The following is a 22,709-nucleotide window of genomic DNA, read 5'->3' as shown; positions in this document are numbered from 1 at the left end:
GGCAGAATTTTTCACCAACTATGCTGCCACCTGCTTTTTCTTTGAAATGTTGCAGTTCTTTTGTGCACCAGTCCCAGAATGCACTAGGTTTTCAGCCACTGCAGGAATTGCCCCTTCCGCTGCTTCTCTGAGGGGCCCCTCTGCTGCTGCTACTGGTCCAGGAACTACTACCTCTGCAGCCAGCATAAAACTCACCACACTTGGCAGTGACCTCCTTAAATAACAGCAGGTGACACTGTGCCATTTGAAGAATATAAGATAAAGTGAAATCCATTGATGCTGGTTGCCTACCATTGTCAACATTAGCCCAGTTTGGACATTATTCACTCCTGTGTTGTTCAACAGGATGGTGCTGAGTGGCCTGGCTCTGACATGGTATGTGCCTCCCCAGACACTCATGCATACAGCATGCACATCTGAAGTCAGGAGGCCTTTGCACATGCATCTCAAAGTTTCACTGGAATCTGCAGCCCTCATTGTCGAGGCTTGTAGATTTCAGGGAAGCCTCCCCATGCACAACTATCTTTGTTACATCCATACAGGAAGGGTAGACTGACTTCAGGGAAAGGAGCAATCCCCATTTGAAGCCAGGCCCAAATTCTGAGAGGTCTTGGCCTGGCTTAAAATGATGTGCAACAGTTTGAGTTGGAGGAGTCCCTTCAGTTGTGAATTCAGCAGCATCTGTGCTACCCAGCTTGATAGAAACCTCAACGGATGGCTCAGCGGCTGTGGCTGGACAGCTCCATGCTCCCAGTTCTTAGGTCTTTGTGTTTTTTGTCAGGCAAACTCAGCATTGCTCCCTTCTATCTCCTGTGGCTTCTATCAAAGCTTCCCTGGTTGCTTCCAGATGAGCATTCATCCCGATTGGTTTGTGGGGAGATGAAATGAAGTCAGCTATTTATTGAGCATTTGGTCTTATTTTTTCTTTTGCAGGGAGGTTAGAGGATGTGGCACCAAAGTGTTATCCCACACTTTCCAGTCATTCTCGCCTCACTTTCCTTATTGCACAAAGTCAGAGGGGTTTTTTTGGGGGGGGCGGGTTCTTGTGCAAAAACCTAATCCATTACAGTTGCACAGCCTGAATTGTGTGTGATTGAGTTCTAGCTGAAAATATTGATGGTCTGCAAATGCCCCCTGCGTTCAGCCATAGAGCATCTTGATATGTCCAGGATAAAAAAGACTCTAGTCTGAAACCGTAGAGTAATGGTGGTGCTGAATACTGAGCTGGACGGACCAATTGTCCATCTTACGTTCCCCACCAGCATTTGCTCACCCCAAGTCTCAAAACCAGGTGGATCTTACAATGAGACAAAACACAGGAGCAAATTCTTCACATTTTTCACAGTTGCACAACATCTAAGCATTCATAAGTGCTCTCCTATAGATTGATACATTGATATATTTATGCATTCAAAGCAGTGAGCATGCACAATACAGTGGTGCCCCGCAAGACGAATGCCTCGCAAGACGAAAAACCCGCTAGATGAAAGGGTTTTCCGTTTTTCGAGGCGCTTCGCAAGACGAATTTCCCTATGGGCTTGCTTCGCAAGACGAAAACGTCTTGCGAGTCTTGCGAGTTTTTTCCCTCCCCCCCCCTTTTTCTAAGCCGCTAAGCTGCTTAGCCGCTAATAGCCGCTAATAGGGATGCTTCGCAAGACGAAAAAACCGCTAGACGAAGAGACTTGTGGAATGGATTGTTTTCGTCTTGCGAGGCACCCTGTAATACTAATGCTTAATGTTAGAAGCCTCCCTAAATGTCTTCCATAAATATTAAGATGAGATAGGCATTCCTTTATGGGTTTATTATATTTTAAAATTTTAAACTTTTTAAACATTGATGGAGCGTGTGTGCGTGTGTGTGGACACTTCAGGGTAGGGAGAACCAGAAGAAGGAATCTTTAACACTTCCTCCACTTTCCCTCTCCACTTTTGGCTACACAGGATCCTTTTCTCCCAGATATGATCTTCAAATATTTGCAAAATATTTTCATCTAACACACACACACACACACACAAATGGTAGCTATATTGCGCAATCCTCTCTCAGGGTTCCTTTTCTTTATTTTAAAAGCAGCAAATTGTATAAGCATTTTGACTCCCTGCAGATATATATTTAAATGAGTGTTTTAATGAAATTGTTACCATCTACTCAAGAATTACAAGTGAAATTATAATAAGGCCTGTATGTTTGGAAATCTGTTGAGATTTTCAGATTATGTTTATGCCCTGGGCTTCGCAAGATTAACTTTTCTCTTTCAAATGGCATTAAAAGCATTAGGCCTCAATTAATCAGATTTGAAATTTGGAAACAAAGGAAGTATTTTGTCGGCATAATCACTAAGGGGCCATACGCTGGGCTCTTTTCTAACCAGCCTTTTTAAACAATTATTTCAAGTCCTGATTTTGTTGGGTTTGTGTGGGGCGGGCGGGCGGTGTCCCCCTCCCTTTTTTTGGACAGGGTAGCAGGGGGTGGGATGAGGGGGGAGGAAGAGTGAAAAAGTAAAAGAAAAGAAGCCACTGAAATCTGGGCTTTCAATGTTGTAAATGAGCTTGCTGCCCAACACACTCCACGGCAAGATAAGGGCAGAATGGCATTTGCCGAAATGCTTTGCTATCTCTCCAACAATCCGTCTGGGTTGTGGGCCCCTTGGTAACAGCTTGGCAAATCTGCAAAAGGAATGCAACTATATAGTTTTGTGTGTGGATTGTTGAGTCATTATAGGCTCCAAATTGCACAGCAGATCATTAATCATAGGCCAAGATAGGCAATCGCTGCAGAAACCTGATGAAAAGGATCCCGGAATAATGCCTTCTAAATCATGTTTAACATGCAGACCCTGCCTGCGAAGATATGGAATGGGAGGGGAGGGGAGAGGGAGGGGGGAGGAAATCATCCCTCTTTTAGGAAAGAAAACTTCTACTTATCTTTGATTTGCATTCAGCCCTTCCCTCAATAGTCTTTAAGCCTGTTATTTAATTCATTTTGGTGCCAAGTCCCCATTACAAAGCAAAACAAAAAAAAACAAAAAACCCCAAGGCAAGGCCTATGCAGTCCATGACCAGCAATGGTACACACACACACACACACACACACACACACACACAGAGAGAGAGAGAGAGAGAGAGAGAGAGAGAGAGAGAGAGAGAGAGACGCACGAATGCCACAAACTGTCTGTCTTTTCTTGTCAGTTCTGTGTCATTTGTGCTGTTGAACTCTACCAATTTGAAACGCTGACCTCTTCCATAGACAACCTTATTCTCCTCGAGTGAACGAAAGGGCCAAGGCCTACAAACCACTCAAGCGAGAGATAGCAAGAAAAGAGAAAAGTGGTTGACTCGTAAATCAATTTCCATAGGCCACCCAAAACCCATATGCACGGGGACACTGAGTTTTCAGGAAGGCAGGCGGGGTGGGGGTGGGGACACCCTGTGTGAGATTTATTTTTAAACATATTTCATGTAAGTCTTCTTTTTTTTTAAGAATACAGAGGAAAACAGAAAACCTGTGTCATCCAGATACAGATACAGTGGTACCTCGGTTTAAGAACAGCCCTGTTTACGAACTATTCGGTATAAGAACCGCAAAACCGGAAGTAGTATTCCGGTTGTGAACTTTACCTCGGTCTACGAACGGAATCCGAACAGTGGAAGGGCACCGGCGGCGGGAGGCCTCGTTAGTGAAAGCCTCGGTTTAAGAACGGCTTTGGTTTAAGAACGGACTTCCGGAAAGGATTAAATTCATAAACCGAGATACCACTGTATAGACAGATGTAGATATATATAGGTCTATAGATATATGAGTGTGGGTGCCAGGAGAGTCCTTTTATACCTGTTGTCGGGAAGAAAAAAGGAAATGGTGATGCAAAATGCATGAAAAGGGCTTTGTCAGTAACTGTGGAGTTGCTAATAAAGAATGTAAATCTAGTGCACAAAAGTAGGGCTTGGGAAGGATGTGCCTGTTGAAATATAATGTACAAGAGAAGATAAAGAGGCAAGTGGGGCCCACTGCATCAAGATATTGCAGCTTAAGAGAGTTCCTGATCAGTGTTCAAACACTCCCTCTCCCAGGATGCTCCATTCTTTCCCTGACTCTACCATTGCCACTTCCTCAACAGTAACTCAGCACTCTGTTCACTGAGCATGCTCAAACTTCATTTGTGGCGCCACGGTTCAGGTGTTAGACTAGGACCTGGGAACTGTACTTTCTTAAGGGTGCTGTGCATTTTTAGAAAACCCTTAGGCCCTTCACAGAGTTGCAGTTCCCAGGAATTGACAGTTAAACCACTCTGAGAACATTAGTTATGTGAGGGGAAAGGGGTTCCTAAGAATTCTGAGTGCCCTTTACCAGCTACAGATTCTTGGGGGAAGCCATGGCTGTTTAAAGTGGTATCATAGTCAGCCTGGATAGCTCAGTTGGTTAGAGTGCAGTGCTGAAAACGCCAAGGTTGCTGGTTTGATCCCCGTGTGGGACAGCGGCATATTCCTGCATGGCAAGGGCTTGCACTAGATGATCCTCAGGCTCCCTTCCAATTCAATGATTCTATCATACTGCTTTAAACGGGACCATGTTCTGTGTGGCTGAGAAAGAGGAGGTAGTTTCTCTCATCCCTGGCAATTAGTGGCTCAGTTCAGATTCCAGACTGGGGGCCAGAAATCAATGTAGAAGCATTCTTGGTCTGTCTGAGGGTAAAAAAGCCAACCCCAGAAATAGTGCCTCTGTTGATCTGCATACCCTCCAACATTTCTCCAGTGAAAATAAGAACGTCCCATTCCATAATAATAATTTTACTATTTATACCACCCACATCTTACTGGGTTGCCCAAGCCACTCTGGGCAGCTTCCAACATATATAAAAACATAATGAAACTTTAAACATTAAAAAAAAACAAAAAACTTCCCTATACAGTATTGCCTTCAGATGGCTCGTGGGTCAGATAGCTCCATACCCTCCAACATTTCTCCAATGAAAATAGGGACGTACCGGGATCAAATAAGAAACTGGGACAGTTCCTCTAAGTCAGGGGTGTCCCTGGAAAATAGGGACACTTGGAGGGTCTGGATCTGCATGTGTGAATGAATTCTGGATTGTTGCCTTCTAAGCCAAACACGTCACAAAGATAAGGAAGTCTGGATCTCCAGCTTTGTTAATGCTATCACTTGTTTTTCTTTCTCTTCTCATTTTATTGCACATACAGGTAGCCTCACCTTTCTTTTGAAATGTCACTGCCATTTAATTAGCAATACATTGTGACCTGAAAGTATAATCAGACAAACCAAGGCCATATGGCAGCATTTTAATCTACTCTGCCAAGATATAATCCTGACAAAATGGCTTCTCTTTTCAATTGCATTATTTCACGCCTTACCAATACAAGGCCTTTTCCGGATTTTTATCCCTGAAGAAACATAAATCACTGTGGAACCAATGCTAATGAAAAGAATAGGAGAGGAGGAGTAATTAGCTGCTCAGAGGAGAAAATAAGGATAAGGATTGGTTAGGAACAGTGGTGTATTTGTGGACCCTCTGCACAGCCCTTTTTGGACGTAACTGTAGAATTAGGTGGCAGAATGGACTGTACCACTTCAGATCACAGGTAAGAAGCAAATTACCATACTCTCTTGGAAACAGAAAACCAGCTCAGCAAGTAAGGAGCTGGTCTACAATCTTAGTTTAAAATTTGCAGGTTTTAAAATAATAGATTGAAGGGAGTTTTCAGAAATGATAACTCCAACCTGAGCTGAGGTAGTACAGTCTACTTCTCACTTTCAATGCCACCACTGGATCAGGTGGGATAAAAGTCGAACCATGTACATATATGTAAGAACATAAGAAGAGCATTATTGGGTCAGAGAAAAGACCAATCTAGTCCAGGATCTTGTTCTCACAGTGGCCAACCAGATGCATATGGGAAGCCTGCAAGTAGGACCTGAATGCAATAGCATTCTCACCACCTGTGATTCTGAGCAGCTGATATTCAAAGTGCACTGCCTCCAATGGTAGGAGAACATAGCCATCGTGGCTAGTAGCCACAGGAGGAGTGCCACCAGTGTGGCCCTGCGGCTGTGGGTGCCCGGGGCCGTGGGTGCCATGCAGCATGCACAGCCCTGGTGCCGGATTTTGTGGGTGCCTGGCCTCTTCATGGGGAAATTTGTGGGTGCTTGGGCACCCAGGGACCCAGCACCTATTAGCCACAGATAGCCTTATCCTTTACGCATTTGTCCAATCCCCTTTTAAAGCCACCCATGTCACTAAATCTTGTGAGAGTAACTCCCATAGTTTAATTTTTCACTGTGTTAATAAGAAGTACAGTGGTACCTCTGGTTGCAAATGGGATCCGTTCCGGAGCCCCGTTCGCAACCTGAAAGGAACGCAACCTGCTTCTGCGCATGCGCGGCTTGCGATTCGCTGCTTCTGCAAATGTGTGTGACGTCATTATGCGTGTCTTTGCATGCGCGAGTGGCGAAACCCAGAAGTAACCCTTTCCGGTAGTTCTGGGTCGCCGCGGGACGCAACCTGAAAAAACATATCATGAAGCAAACGTAACAAGAGGTATGACTGTACTTTCATCTGTTCAAAAACTCCCAGCATTCCGTTTCATTCGATGCCCACGAGTTCTAGTGTTATGTAGAAAAACTTACTTGTTTTCTTTCTCAACCCTTTGTCAAGATTCATTTCTATAGTACAATCTTTTGTAATCTACACAGTTCCATCCTTGACTCCCCCCAGACTTTCCTGCCCAACCCACTCTACTGATACCCCCTCACCCAAATTATTTCTTAAATTTGTGTATTTGTTTAATTAGTATGCCACGCTTCATCCATAGAATTCAGGGTGGTTCACAACATAAAAATACAATATAAAAACACAAAATGCATAATAAAAGCAAGAACAAAGGCAACAAAAACATGAGCCAATAAACCCGCTCCCTCCTTCCTCCCCCACACACATTTAAAAGGGTATAGGATATTTATCACCTAGAGGCCTGTTTCAAGAGGAATGCTTTCACCTGGCAGCTAAAGGTGTATAATGAAGGTGCCAACCGAACCTCCCTGGGAAGAGCATTCCCCAAACGGGGAGCCACTGCAGGAAAGGCCCTTTCTTGTATTGCCACTCTCCGGACCTCTCCTTGAGGAGGCACATGAAGAAGGGCCTGAGATGATGATTGCAGGGTCTGGGTAGGTTCATATGGAGAGACGCAGTCCTTGAGCCATTTAGGATGTTATAGGTCAAAACCAGCACTTTGAATTGGGCCCCAAAACTAATTATCAGCCAGTGCAGTTGGGCCAGGATCAGTGTAATAAGCTCAAACTGTCTCTTCCCCGTGAGCAACCTGGCCACCAAATTCTGCAGCAGCTGAAGTCTAGTAAGATATAAAAGAGTTGCATATAAGCAACTATTTAAAAACAATTATAAATATAAATGTGGTTTAAAACAACAGCGTATACCGTATATACTCGAGTATAAGCTGACTTTTTCAGCACATTTTTAATGCTGAAAAAGCCCCCCTCGGCTTATACTCGAGTGAGGGTCCTTTCGGGCTGCTCCCTCCTCCTCCTCTGCCTTTGCCGCTGGTGGCAGCAGCAGTGGAGGAACGAGCAGCACAAAAGCAGCCCTTTGGGGCTGCTCCTTCCTCCTCCTCCACCTTTGCCGCTGTTGGCGGCGGAGGAGGAGGAACGAGCAGCCCAAAAGCAGTCCTTTCGGGCTGCTTGTTCTTCCTCCACCGCCGCTGCCCAAAGGTTTGTGGTGTTGTGAACCAGCTTATACTCGAGTCAATAAGTTTTCCCAGTTTTTTGTGGTAAAATTAGGTGCCTCAGCTTATATTCGGGTTGGCTTATACTCAAGTATATACGGTACATTAAATAGTACAATTTTAAAGGTTTGTTGTAAGGGGAACATCTTTAGTAAGTGCCAGAAAGACCGTAACAGAGAAGGCGCTTGTGTAATATGCAATGGGTTAGGGTTCCACAGGGTAAGTGCTGAGTCCAACATTGTATGGAATGGACTTCTTGATAGGATGGCATCTGCAGGATGTTATGAAAAGTATGCACGTATATTATTCCCCACCTGTCCCTTTGAAAAGCACAGAAGGGCTCACCAAGAAAGGATTGGACTCTGATTTAGGGAGGGAGAACCTACAGCCCTCCAGATGTTCCTGGGCTACAACTTCCATCATCTCTGACCCTCTACCATGCTGACTGATGCTTAGGGCAATTGGAGGAGTCCAACAGCATCCGCAGGGCCACATGTTCCCCTTCCATGTGACTTCATCATCATCTCTAAAACAGCATCACTATGATTGCGCCATAGGCAAAAGCCAGAGCCAACAGATATGAGGCCTACCATTACATTAATTAAACGTTGATTGCATCAGTTAGCTAACGGGTAGATAGATACTCAGGGAGACCTTTGAGGCAGAAGCAGGGCCCCCCACTCAGGATTTGAGGGCCCAAAGTGCAGCAGGGGTGGATTCCCGCATATTGAAGTAATGCACATTACCATCTAGAGGGGTGGTTGTGGTGGTGCATAAGTCTAAAATGATCTAACTGCATCACTCAGTGCTCCCCCTCCTCTTTGCCTTCCAGTATTTCCACAAGGGGTGGAGGTGCGATTTACTATGGCAGTTGTCTTTTTTTTTTTCCTTTTTCTTTTTTAAGATTTCCAGGGGCGCCTGACAGGCAGGGAAAGGAAGGCGTTAATGTTTTCTGACAGGCGACCCCTAATTGTTGCAGCTTTTCTTCTTCGTGGCCTTTTCTGTGAAATTCTGACTTAGGCGAGGAGCAGCATAACAAAATGCTCCTCCATTGAAATGGGTACCTGCTCTTCTCTTTCCACCACTCAGGGAAGGGGAATGGCATTATTCATGAAGATTTTTCAGCTGGTTTTTTCCCTCTCTTCCTTTTAACCAATCTTCGAGTTGGACTGGCTGGGCTCCCTTTCTCTGCGAAGGCGGAGCTGCCAAGGGGACAATGGAGCCAAACTGTTTTACCCTGTTCAAGAGATAACTATGCTGTTGAGTTGAACATGAGGAAAATTAATCTTCGGGCCTGTATCAATGATGGCTTCGCACTTTTGTTTGGGAATTGCCTCCATGGGATTATTAATAATCCTGCACTGGAAAGTGCCGTGACAGTCAACACATAATGGAGGCCTCTGGTGGCGGAGGAGGGTGGAATTTAAAATAAAGTCTTCCTTACACATTTAAAGATGCAGCGCAACACCAAAGCTTAGGATGTGTATTATGACAGGGGACATAGGCTGGTTGGCCCCAGGGGGCGGGGGAGCGGGTGGTTGGTCTTAAAACCTAAAACTTGCTACTGACAAAGTATGACTTTTTGATGATGATGATGATGATGATGATGATGATGATGGTGATTATGATAATATACCACCCTTCATCTGAGGATCTCAGGGCAGCTGACAAGATGAAAAAACAAGATATGTTATTTTTTATTTTTTATCTTCTTCTTATATTTCATATGTGAATTGCTTCCTATGAAGCATCCCCAAGCAATTTCGCAATATAACAAAAATGTGCCTAAAACTCTGTATGTGTATGTGTATCGGTCAAAGCAATAGCAGATATAAAAACAGGCAGTCAGGAAGCATGTTCGTCCCTCATTGAAATCAGTGCAACCTCAACGTGCTTAACACCTCCACTCTGGCTTAAATGATGGTAGTGGCAGCATTTGACAAAGCCCAGATCCATCCTGGTGCCTTCCAGATCTTTTTGCACTCTGACACCCCGCCCACCAGCCCCAATGACCAAGGCTAGTGGTCAGACAGGATAGGACCTGCAGTCAAGCAACATCTGGAGGGTGGCAAGTCCTTCATCCCTGTTCTGGGCAGTAAATAAATAAGTGCACACAAGTCAAACATCAGAAACGGCACTATTGAGAAACCAATAGGAGAACATTTCAGCATAGCAGAACGTTCTGTTCCTGACCTTAAGCTGGTTGTCCTTGAACAGAAGAACCTCAAAGAGAGACACATTCCAGCATGAAACTGCTGAGTTAGTTTTCTAGGAAATTTAATTCTATTGCTTATGGTTTGAATTGAGATTAGAGTGGTTTCCTAATCACAATAGATGCATTACTTGGCTCCCCAATGCCAGAATGTTTGTGCAATCACCAAAACTGCACTTTTAACTATTATGGTTTTACATTTATTATGCCATCTTTTTTTGTTTTTACATTATTTCCCTCTGACCTCTCTATATTCTCCTGCATCATGTGTGTAAATATGCCTTGCAATTTATATTAGCCAGTTCTCAGGCCTATGGCTGTTGTTGTTGAGTGCCAGATCGGCCATGAATAAAGTTTATCTCATCCATGACTTGATTGTCTGGTCTCCATTACTGAGGCCTGGGTGGGGGAGCAGGGTGGAGTTGCTCACCCAGCTGTGCCCACCTGGATATTCAGCACAGCATCAGGGCAGACTTGAGGGCCGAGGAGGGAGAGTTGCTGTGGTCTATAGAAATTCTCTTTCTCTCTCCAAGCTTTCTGTCCAGCTGAATGGAGATCTAGTGTGTTTGTTCTTGGTGTTGGGTAATCGGGACAGATTAGGGATTCTGCTGCCCAGCAGTCTTCCTGCCTGAGCTGGCAGACCTGGTCAAAGGTGGCTGTGTCGAGGGTTCCCAGATTGTTGGTTCTGAGGGACTTCAACATCCATGGCTAGGCAATTGGCTCTGGGGAGGCTCAGGGCTTCATGGCTGCCATGACAACCCATGGGGCTGTCCCAGCATGTCATCGGCTTGATGTATATTGCAGGTCACACTCTGGATCTTGTCTTTTCGATTGGGTGGGGGGAAGTGATCTGAAAGTGGGGGATATTGGCACCAGTCCCTTGTCGTGTTCAGAGCAATTCCCGTTGAGCTTTAGGCTTTCAGCACCTTTTGCCCTCTGCGGAGGCAAGGGACCCATTAGGATGGTCCAGTGAGTTGGAGGTTGAGGGATCCAATTGGTTTCCAGGGGATTTTTCAGCTGATATGACTGGCAGTCTTGTCAACACCCTGGCCAATCTGTGGAACATCAGGATGTCTCGGACCATTGACACGATCACCCCTGAGCACCCCCCTCCTGCTTCGCTGAGCTCGTTTGGCTCCTCCAGAGCTTAGGGCAAAGGAACAAGCTGGGAGACAGCTTGAACACAAGCGGAGGAAAACCCGAGACAAATGAAACCAAACACTGGTGACTGTGCATTATTGAGCTTACTTGGTGGCAGGCAGCAAAGGCGGCATACTGTATTTCATCATCCCCAGTGTGGTGTAGTGGTTAAGAGCGGTAGACTCGTAATCTGGGGAACCAGGATTGCTTCCCCGCTCCTCCACATGCAGCTGCTGGGTGACCTTGGGCTAGTCACACTTCTCTGAAGTCTCTCAGCCCCACTCACCTCACAGAGTGTTTGTTGTGGGGGAGGAAGGGAAAGGAGAATGTTAGCCGCTTTGAGACTCCTTCGGGTAGTGATAAAGCAGGATATCAAATCCAAACTCTTCTTCTTCTTCTCTATGCTGACAACAGAGCTTTTCCAGGTTGTGCAAGGCCTCTTGCAAACTGGCCTGAAAGCAGTGGTAGAACCGATGGTAGCTTGGTGTGACTTGTTTGCCAAGCACTCTGAGGATAAAATCGCTTGCATTTGTTGGGACCTTGACTCTGCTATTAAAGTGGTACCTTGGTTTAAAAACAGCTTAGTTTATGAACAACTTGGATTAAGAATGCTGCAAACCCGGAAGCAGGTGTTTTGGTTAGTTAACTTTGCCTTGGAATAAGAACATGTTTCGCTTTCTGTTGAGTGTGTTCCATTTGTAAATTGAGTCCCCCACTGCTATGGGAAAGCACACCTTGGTTTAAGAACGCTTTGGTTTAAGAGCGGACTTCTAGAACGGATTAAGTTCGTAAACCAAGGTACCACTGTATAGCGGTTGAATCTCAAGAGACATCCAGAGCACAGTCTAGTCCTGTTATGTTGTTTTGAGTTTCAGTTGGTGCAGCTCGAGGATGTGGACAAGGCGCTTGGATCAGTTTGGGTGACTACTTGCGCTCTGGACCTGTGCCCTTCTTGGCTAATAAAATCCAGCAGAAAGAAGACAGCTGTCTGGGCCAGGGAGGTAGTCAGTGCCTCTTTGTAAGAGAGGGTGGTTCCTACCTGCTTGAAGAAGTCAGTGATAAGAATCCTTCTTAAGAAACCATCCCTTGATTCTGAGAACCTAAGCAACTACCAGCCAGTTGCCAGCATCCCTGGGGGCGGGGCAAAATACATCCTCACAAGCGCACACACCCAGAAAGCAAAGTAGTATTTATTCCTAGTTACATGTATAGCCCAGCATTCCTCCCTGGAAGTCAAGGTGGTGTACATGTCCCCCTCTTCATTTCATCCTTGTAACCCTGTGAAGTGGGTTAGGACAAAATATTTGATTTCAAGCAAAAGTAGTCTAGGCTTTTGCAGTAGAGAGCTGGTGCATCATAGCAACCACCACTCATTATTTGAAATCTGTATTAGTCCTACGTTCACATTTTGCTTCTACCTTGCTCTCACTTGGTGGGGTGGGGGGCTAGCCAGGTTTTTTGCCCTGGGTGAAGCCTCCAGAGGAGCACCATTTTGGCTCCCAGCTTAGGCAAATGTGCATGGAGAGGTGTGTGCCAAACTGGGTCTTGTACCTGGGTGAAATAAAGCCCACTTTCGCCCCTGCACATAAAATAGTAATATCAATCCTAGTAGGCTGTAATCCTGGACACGTCTACCCAGTCGCAAGCAACACCATGTTCCGTTGAGCTTGCTCCCAAGGTAGTGTGCACAGGACTGTAGCCTTGAAGTGCAATCCTATGCACATTACTCCGAAGACACCCCTGCCGAGTTCAAAGGGGGCTTTCTCCCATGTAAGCATGCACAGAACTGCAGCTTTAAAAGGTTTCCCCAGGCATCCTGAAAGCCATGCTTTCTTAATACACCCGATAGCTGCGGCCCTGTATGCAGCGCCTGAAACAGACGTGACTCCCTTCCCAAACATGCGCTAGGATCGGGGCCGCCTCCCCGAGATGCCTGCTAGAAGGAAGATTTCCCCCCTACACTTTAGACTTTTCTTTTCTCATTTGGCAGGCCACGTGCTCTCGCCTCCCTTCGCCCACCCGGGAAAAGAAACACGTCGTGAGAGGGCCATCCAAAGTGCAGGCTGAGCAAGGAGGAGGCGGCGGCAAGAATGCAGAAGCTTGGCTCCGGCGCCGGCGGCGTTCCCCTTTCCTCGGCGCCTCCCTCTGGCTCCCCGGCCTGGCCTGCCCCGCCGCACCCGCCACCTCCGCTTTCAATGGGCGGGCGGGCGGAGCGCCCCTTCCGGCGGCTGTTCCCTGAATGGCGGCGCCCGCGCGGGAGGGGCCCGGGGCGCGCGCGCGGATGACAGAGGGCGCATGCCTGCAGCCAATCAGCGCCGGGAACAAACTGGGACGGCCCGAGAGCCTGAATAAATCATTAAGCTTGACACGCGCGCCTCAGTCTCCCCGGGCTGCGCTGCGCTGCGCCTCTCGGCGAGGCTGCAGACAAAAGGGAAGGCTGTCCTGTAACTTCCACCTGCGCGTCAAGTGTGGGGGGGGGGATCGGGACCCCCAAAGACTGCTCGCCTTGCAGCTCCAGCAGCCCGAGCCTGAGCTGGTTTTCTGGGGATCGAAGTAGGATCACAAGGTCCTGAATCTTTCGGGAATTAGAATAGTCAGGCGCGGTGAGATGGGAGAGGTTAGGAAAATTGTTATCTGCGCGGGATAGCAGCGAATGTTTGCTGAAAACGTGACAAAAATGGTATATGGTGTTTGATTCAGGGTTGATTTTTTTTTTAAAGCCGATCCGTTTAGGATAATCTCAGTAAGCATAGGCGCAAACTCCTAGGGGGCGAGGTCCCTTGGTCCCTCAATAAAATATTTGAGGGGGGCACCCTGCTCCCCAGTTGATGGGCATTGCCATTCAAATACAGTATTGTGCGCGCTCCACATTTTGTGATCGATTATGTGGGGCGGGGCTTACCTGGCTCCGCCCTCAATATTTTATTCAAGTTGGCACACCTGGCTTTAAGCCTTGTAAGTTTAGCATTAAAGGTTTAAATGGATAGCATTATTTCTTCCTCCTCGGACCCTCGCTCAATGGAAGCGAAAGCTAAACCCCTGATGGTGGTATATTACGCCGGCACGTGGATGTTGATCGATGGCTATCAGTAGATGGCGAAAGAGTGAGGCCTAGGCCTTTAAACTCTTAGTCCTCATGCAAGATGGGAATCGATGCGCCAACTTCTTCCCGATCAGTTTAAGGAGAGTCGAGGGGGGCGAGCATTGGTCACTGGGAGTTTTCTTCTTGCTGGCACTGAGCTCCGTCCTGTCCTGATTTAGGGTTAGCTAAAAAAATTAAAAAGCGGTGGAGGGAAAAGGCAATTAAAGCAGGATCCAAAGAAAAACTGAATCGAACTCTTTTTCTTTCTTTTTCTGGGCACCCAAAACGGTATCGATCACCTTGCCTCCTTCTGCGAGAAGGTGCACGCGCATCTATCTCTGCGCACAATTTCTGTTACCTCCCGTCTTTGTGTCCCAACACACACACTCGCCAAAACAAGGTTGGCTGCACAGACATAACCAATTGGGGTTCTCTTTTTTCTCTTTCCCACATGCAACGCGCGACTGCTCCGGTTGGGTGTCGGCGGCTCTTTTTGCCTATTTAATGCCAGCGACTCCAACCTAACGAACCAACCTGCCCAGCAGTGGGTGCTCGCCCTGTTTTTTAAAGAGCGTTTATTGAACTGCCCCTTGTTTCGTTCGCCCAGTTATTCTTTGGGGAAAGTGGTTGAGGTGGATCTGGCAAATATGGCTCGATTTCTACGAATCCCCTTCTAACAACGCCTAACAATTTCCATCGGTATCTCTGGTTGCTGCGCCCCTAATGCGTCCTCCGCCCCCGCCCCCCACTCCCTCCATATAGCGCTAGCTGAGTAGCTTGAAAACTTGAGAGTACCATAAAATAGATGCTCCCTGATTTATGGAGTTTACTAAGGCTGAATCCGTCTTGTCAGAGCCCCTGAATAGCTTTGCCTCCCAGCACAAGAAAAGGCTTTGTGTTGCTAAGCGATTAGAGCAGATGTAATGAGATTTCGCTCCAGCCTGCCCCGCACTTTCCTATCTCCAGTGAAATGGTGTGGGTCTTGGGGGGGGGGCGGGGGGCGAAAGGTTTGGGTTCCTGCCCGCTTCTGACTTCGTTACAAGGAGCGCGTAACTTTGCCTCTTGATTTCACGAGTCTGGATATTGACTATTCAGAGAAGAAGAAAAGCGCGCGGGTGGGGGGGGAAGAGAGAGGGAGGAAAAAAAATATAAGAGAACACCTGTCTCCATAAGGAACAGAAAATTTGGTCTTGCAGTATCAGAATGAGACATTGTCGTAATGGGATACACATAGCCATAAATTACTTGCTAAACTTCATTTGCATACCTTATCGCTACAGCCTTGTAAAGGTGGGTAAACAAACGAAAAACGGAGCCACCTTTTAAATAGCATTAAAAAAGCGGCAGAAGAGAATGTAACCGTTATTATTTTCCTAATCAAACAAAAGTTGCAAGATCGGTTAAAACAACGAGTGCTTGTACTGAATGGGCAATCCAATGGTTTCTTTACTCCTGCCTCCCCCTCCCGCAGCATATTAATGGAAGAGGGGAGAAAGGAGAGGAGGGGAAGGAGGCCGCATGTATGGCAATGCAATGCTGCCAAATTAAATAAAATTCCGTTATAGTCCAGTGCATGAAGACTTTCTGTATTAATTTATTCGCGTAGCATTGTTTCTCTCTCTCTCTTTCTTCCATTTTTTAAAAAAGCAGGATAGATATTTTTTTATTTTAGGAACATTAGCTACCTCCTTTTTTATTTTATTAGATGCGTTTTGCGCTTGGCTTTCCGCTTGGCTTGGCGCACGCAAACTGAATTTGCAAGCAAGGCGGGAGGAGCTAAGCAAGAAACGGGGAGGTGGAAAGGGACGAGGGGGAGAGAATGAACCCGAGGCGGATTCTAGTCACGTCTTTGCTAACTGACAACAAGGAGACTAGCCAAAAAGGGGGAAAAAGCGGGGAGGGGGAAGAGACCCAATTTCTTTTTGAATCTTGGTAATTGGGCACTTTTACACGCAGATCACGCTGTTGGGGGAACGTAAAAAAACAGGCCAGCTAGATCGGCGTATTGAATCTCAGGCGCGCACTTTCTGCGGCTTTGCTGCCCGCCATCCCATGTCATGTTTCTCATACGCCAGCGCTTCTCTAACATGGTTTCAAGGTATATTGCCTGATAAACATCTTTGATTTTCTTGTGTACACCCTGTTATATAGCACTAGAAAGTGGAGATGTCAGATTTTTAAAAAGAGCTCCCTCCCTGCTAGGATTCATTCTTTGGTGGAGTATGATTTGTGTAGATGCAGAAAGGGAAACTAAGCAGGCAGGCCTCTCCCTATTTAATACACATTTGGAAAACCCAGCAGCAGAAGAGCAACTACTGCAATATCCTTGTAGGCCTGCTTATTTTGAATCCTCACGTGCATCTATATATAACAACAGATTGAGCCCCAGAAGCGTAATATCCCCCTCTGTGAACATTTGAGTCTTCTTATACATGGAAAACATAGGGTAGAAAAGAAAATCAAGATGTGCAGTAGAACCAGGAAGACGTTGCTTTAATTGAAACAAAAAGTTTTATTACCAAACTAGTTTGTATAAAACACGGTTATACATGATTTTTGTAAGTTTGTAATAAAACAGTGTGAAAAGGCAGTAGTAAAAGTTTTCTTTTTCTTCAAAAGGCAGCAGCTTGTAAAATAAATAGCTACCATTTTGCGTTTGGACAATAGCTGCATAAACTTTGTTCACTTTGAACAATTGTTTAATAACATTATTAATACATTAGCAAAGTTTCTATAAAAAAGTAAGACACATCGGTGCTAAAGTATATCCGGAGGCATTTCCAAGTCCTTTACAAGACCACATGACAAAAACATGGCAGTTGTAAGGTCATTTTGACTACGCATCTAGATATGAAGAGGTAATAAGCATTACATATCATTTAAAAAGTTATCAAGATATACACATTTTAAACCATTTGTACAAAAAAAGTCTATAAATTTCTCTGTCTCTTATATACAAAAATAGCTTAATATATCCCCAAAATTGGTTAGGATACAAATAGATTTTTTTTATATAATAAAAAGTTCACAAGAAAAAATTGGAAGCATTTTATGATGGGGATGGTAGGGAGGAAGTGGATGAAGGAGAGAGGGAGACGTCAGAGGATTCTTTGAATACAGCATAGTTTTGATTTTCAAAATCTCCACAAGTACTAGGCAACAAGAGTGTCCTTTGCACACTTATTTAAGAGCAAGTCCCACTGAATCTAGTAAGCATACACAGGATTCGTCTGCACAGCTGCAGTCCTAAAGCCATATACTTGGGAAGAAGTCCCACTGAATGCTGTGGGGCTTACTTCTGAGTAAGTATGCTAGGATTGCACTGTGTTTTGTGTCCAGAAAGCTGCGAGTGAAACAGTCTTTCCAAAGAAGCAATACTGTATTTATTTCAACAAAACGGAAAGATCATTGCTCTGTTGAAGATGTATATGATGTATATAGGCAGTGTTGTTTAACTTTGGGGGTACTGAATAGGCAGATAGTTGCTCTTGGGCCTCCTGTTGCTACTAAGCCCATTGTGCAGCCTGATCCTATGTATGTGAATGTCACTGAGGCTGCAATCCTGTGCACGCTTATCTGGGAGTAGTTGAGTCCCATTCCATTAAATGGGGCTAACTTCCAAGTAAACATACATAGAATTGGGCTGCATGTCTCTTCAAAACAGCCTGGAGTGCAAAGGCAGAATCAGGGAGTGCTTCCGGTTTCTTGCAAATGCAGTCAAACTCATTCTGTGCTTCACTGTCTTGACTTTTCTTCCATTCCATAATGGGAAGAAAACAGATGCAACCGTTTTTCAGCAAGTCCTGTAACAACATAAGGAGAGAGAGGTAAGCATCAAGGCTTAATCCAAGTTATGACAAGGACACAATTGGTTTTGGCATGCCAGCTCCATTAAGTGATCATTCTGCTCAGAAAGACACACCCGCTTCACAGCAAGGCCTACAATTCTGTTACGTTGAATTTTTTGGATTTAACTCAAAGATGCTTCTGAGTAAATTATTCAGGACTGCAGTGTAGATCCCAATGACTTCAATGGGTGCAATTCCCAAGTCCTGAACACGCTTACAGTAATGCATATCAACTCACAAAAAGTCCCATTATGATAAATGGGGCTTCTTCCCCAGAAAGTGTGCATAAGGCTTCAGTCCTAAATCTTACTAGGAAGGAGGTCCCACTGAACACAGTGGCAGAGATCCCACTGGACTGGATCACATTTAAGATAATCACATTCATTACACTGGCGTGATGGACCTCAAGCAGCCTCCCATCCAGGCACTGACTAGACCTGGGATCTAAGTGATCTCACAGTGTCCTTTGACCACAGTCTGAGTCCTGTTAGCTTCCACAGAACTGGCATCCCGACATATTTGGAATGAAGCCCCTTTAACAGTTCTATATCATAATATAGATCTATTGGCCCTCTCATAGGACATAGCAGGAAGTTAAACCAATGGAATATTCTTCTGAGTTATTATTTTGAGTACCAATTGGCAGGAATCCAAGTGTGCTAGCTTACGGTTTATCATGGTTTTGTTGCTGTTTTAGTGTTTTGATTCATGTAGACAAAATATTGTTGTGATATACATTAGATAGTGAATGGGAAATAAATAAAGGTTAAGGGCAGTATTGACCTAGCTGCTCAGTGAGATCCCAGCTGAAGGCTACAAACCATTTTCCAGGCCTTCTGCATATTAAGCATTTTGTTGACTACAGAAGCCCAGTCTTGGAGTCAGGCTATGTAATACACAAGCCACTTAGGCCAGTGTTGTCTCACTGACAGATCCTACTATAGTTGACCACTACACTGACTTCCAGGAGTACGGTACTTCTGGAGCACTTGGTTATTTGCAGTTTTGTAATCAAATAGGGCTAGTTCAAAGTAGGTCCCACCTCCCCATAGGGCACTCAGAATGTATCCCAGTATTGAACACTGAATAAAGAGAGGAAAAGAAAAGAGAAGCATAGGCACCCTACACTCCATTTGCCATGGACCAAGAGGGCTCTTTTTTCACCCGGGGCCCAAGCAGGGCAAGTGGTCCATGGACTGCAACCTACCACTCTGGAGATGAGCCACTGAGCTCAGCGGGATACAAGTCGCTCAACTCCCATCAATTTTAATGAGATGGTGTCCTCCACTCCTAAGCTCTTGTTAGGTGCATTTGCACATGCTTGTCCTCCCCGTCAAATTTGTTTTGATTGTAACCTCCTTGGGGCAGCGGCCTTGCCTTTCCTCACTCCGACGAGTGCCATGTGCACTGATGGTAATGGAAAAATAGCCGACTAAAAGCACGAGGCTTTTAATCACAGGGTTGTGGGTTCGAGTCCCACCTTGGGCAAAAAGATCCCTGCAGTGTGGAGGCGGGTTGGGCTAGATGACCCTCTGGCTCCCCCTTCCAGCTCTATGGTTCTATGCAGGGGGTTGGACTCACTAGATGACCCTCGGGGGTCTCTTCCAGCTCTACGGTTCTAGAAAAGAACCAACCCTTCTTCCTTTCCAACCTGCCAGCAACGGAGCCCCGCCACGACCCCCTCCCCGCTCGCCCCCCACCCGAGAAGCTGCCTCAGCCAAACCCACCTGCTGCCAAGCCAGCGCCAAGAGGGCCTCCGGGGCCTCTCAGAACCAGTTGGTGAAGTCCAGGAGCTCCTGCTCTTCGGGGCTGAGGGGATCGTAGGACCCTTCGTCCGAGGAGTAGGAGGAGACGGGCGAGCCCGCCATGGAGTTCATGTCGTTGGGGTAATTGGGGGAGATGGCGGGCGAGAGGACGCCGGCCTGGAAGGCGGCGCTGACGGCGTCGTGCTCGTCGAGGAGCTGCTGCAGGGCCCGGATGTACTCGACGGCCGAGCGCAGCGTCTCCACTTTGCTCATCTTCTTGTTGGCGGCGCCGTTGGGGACGTGCTCGCGCAGCGTGGCGAAGCCCAGGTTGACCAGCTTCACGCGGTTCCTCTCGCGCTCGTTCCGCCGCGCCACCGCCGCCGGCTGCTGCTGAGGGAGGCTGTAGCCGAAGCCGCTGAAGTTGAGGCGCCGCTTGCAGCGCATCAACTCCGGCGACGACGAGCGAGGGCGCTTCACCTGCTGCTGCTGCTGCTGCTGCTGCGGAAGGGGCTTCGGCGCAGCCGCAACAGGCGCTTTGACGCCGCCGCCGGGAGAGGACTGGTGCTGCGGGTGGCCCGCCGATGCCGGGCTGAGCTGCTGCTGCTGCTGCGCGCTCTGTGAAGCGGCCACTGCAGCCGCCGCCGCGGCCGCCGCGAAGAAGCAGGCGGGCTGCAGGAAAGGCGCGGGAGGCGGCGGCTGGCTGGCGACGCTGTCCATCTTGGCGGGGCTGGCGCTGGCCATTGGGCGGCCGCACAGACGAGGAAAGGCGCGCGGCTTTTGCTGGCCTGAGGCGCGGGAAGGAGAATTTGGTTTCTTTTTTTAAAAAAAGAAAAAGAAGGGGAAAAAGGCTTGCGGGTGCAGAGCGCGAGCGAGCTCAGATGGCACCGCCGGCTTGGCCTCCTCCCCTTTCTTTGGAACCGAGGGAGGCTCGTGGCGCTCGCGTGTGCGCAGCCCGCTTCGCCAAACCTCTTTTGCCAAAAACGTCCAGAGATTGTGTCTCTTATAAGGGGCGGCCGGAGCTGGGCTCGCTGTTGTGCCCCCCCCCCCCGCTCGCCCCACGGCCGCCGCCTTTTCTCTCCACACTCTCCCCCCACCCCCGCGCGCTCGCTCGCTCGCTCGCGCCGCCTCCTATCGCTGCCTCTCTTCGCGCACACGCACGCACCCTCTCTCTCTGGGCCCCTTGCGCCTTCCACACTCCCCGGCTTTGCAATGAGTGGCCGCGAGTCGGGGAAGTGCTGCCCGTCTTTTCATGACCGGTCCGGAGTGAGTGAGTGTGTGTGTGTGTGTGTGTGTGTAAAAAAGAATTGGATGGAAAAGGCACAATACACAGGGACGCGCGCGCACAGTCACAGGAGCAAACCCCCGTACACGCGCGTGCACGCGCGCTGGACCCAACTCCGCCTCTTCTCCCCCCACCGCTCCGCTTGCAAGGTTTGTTGTTGCAAGTGCGTGCGCCCGGCGCGTGCCGCGGGCCCAGCCGCTGAATAAACAATTGGGCTGGGCCACCGCATGTGGGGGGAAGGAGGGAGGGGGCCCAGGCGGCACAGCGAGCGCTGATTGGCTGAGTTGAAGCCGAGGCGGTAATGGGAGAGGGAGGGGGCTGTCGAGAAAGGGCGTGGGGGGAGGGGTTCCCCGGGCTCCTCGCAAGCGGGGGCGGCGCAGCGCCTGGCGCGAGCTTTCCTCTCCGGAGCCGCTTTCTGAGGCGGCGAGTTGGGTGGAGGGTCGTGGCGGGGGGCGCCTGAGAACGCGCTTCTTGGGAGACCCCTGCGAGGAGCAGCCCGGTGACAACGGCGTGGCCCCCACGGGTGAACGGGGCGGGGGCAGCGGAGAATCGAGAAGTACCAGCCCTTCCTGCGAGACGGAGCGACCGCTTGGAGAGCGCTGTCAGGCGGCGGGCTTCCGAGCGAAGGGGAGCTTCCGTAGCACATGAATACAACAAACATGACCTGCCAAATGCACGCCTCGTATCCCACTTGCCAGGGAGCTGGGATTGCTCCAGTTCCCTGCCATGTGTGCAGCTGATGGCAAACTTGGCAAACTACCGTGACATGTGTGAAATGCCGCTCAGGAGCAGGAATCACAAATCTGAAGCCAATTCAGGCATATGAAGGTGCTTCACTTTGCATACCCCGCCAAATATTCATGAGTGCATAGCTTTAGTACAAGGAAGAACTCTGGTCAGATCTGCAAAAATAATGTAAAGTTCATAAAAAGACTTGCCTGGATCTGGATGTAGTGGCAAGATTTAAGTGCCAGCCCTGCATATGGCTGTTTAAAATGCAGCCCTCCAGGGATCTCTGCCTGGTCCTGAGTGCCAGGCCATGCCCCTCGCCAGCCCTGGTCGTGCTCCTCTCAAGTGCTTTTGCCTGGTGCCTCCTCAAGGACTTTTGTCATAATGCTTCTTCCTTTCCTGGATGGAGAAAGGTGAAGCCTCTTTCCCTAGACCCTTTTTACTCCAACCCCAGTGCTGGATTTAGGGCGATGCAGGCAGTTCCCCTGCACAGGGCTCCAAGCCGAGGGGGCACAAAATTGAGAAGATCCATAACTGAGAAGTTTCTTTGGGAATGCCAAATTTTGGCCTCGCCATATAATGAAAGATTAGCAAAGTCCGCCCCTATGCTTGCCCCACCCATAAATGGCATGCAGCCCCTGGAAGGTTTCCTATGAGGGTCTGCAGCCTTTGGACCAAAAAAGATGCTCCATCCCTGTTGTCAAATGTCAACAGCCCTGGGTACCAGCATTATATTTCTAGGAGCCTCTTCAACCAGACATCTTGGCTAGCTCTTATTTTTAACATGAGAATATTGATGCTGCTGAAAGCACTTAGACCGGTGCTGCGTTTTTATGCCCCCATCAGCTTCAGGGGGCAATTTTAGATCAAGAAAACAGCACAGAGGCCCATAGCATCCACCTCACTTCACTGCAGCTTG

The 22,709-nt window shown here is 47.7% G+C and overlaps 1 protein-coding gene and 1 long non-coding RNA gene across 2 annotated transcripts in view; one reads left to right on the top strand and one right to left on the bottom strand.

Moving 5' to 3' along the window:
• LOC309351385 overlaps positions 1 to 13,116 on the top strand; it is a 150,321-nt gene extending 137,205 nt beyond the window's left edge. Inside the window, exon 4 of the long non-coding RNA XR_014160810.1 lies at positions 13,095 to 13,116. This is a non-coding gene — a long non-coding RNA (uncharacterized lncRNA). The remainder of the gene's footprint in view (positions 1 to 13,094) is intronic.
• A 3,546-nt stretch (positions 13,117 to 16,662) lies between these two features.
• On the bottom strand, positions 16,663 to 20,809 carry ASCL1 (achaete-scute family bHLH transcription factor 1). The gene is made up of 2 exons (XM_081879005.1): positions 19,762 to 20,809; positions 16,663 to 17,989 (listed from the first exon to the last, which is right to left on the bottom strand). The coding sequence occupies exon 1, from the start codon at positions 20,518 to 20,520 to the stop codon at positions 19,801 to 19,803; it is 720 nt and encodes a 239-aa protein (XP_081735131.1). The 5' UTR covers positions 20,521 to 20,809; the 3' UTR covers positions 16,663 to 17,989; positions 19,762 to 19,800.
• Positions 20,810 to 22,709: the final 1,900 nt, after the last annotated feature.

Source organism: Podarcis erhardii (genome assembly GCF_964252035.2).
Source record: "Podarcis erhardii genome assembly, chromosome: 10".
NCBI lineage: Eukaryota > Metazoa > Chordata > Lepidosauria > Squamata > Lacertidae > Podarcis > Podarcis erhardii.
This window is presented reverse-complemented; position numbering and strand designations above follow the sequence as displayed.

Coding starts and splice junctions, on each gene's coding strand:
- ASCL1 (XM_081879005.1), bottom strand. CDS start 20,520: ATGGCCAGCGCCAGCCCCGCCAAGATGGACAGCGTCGCCAGCCAGCCG.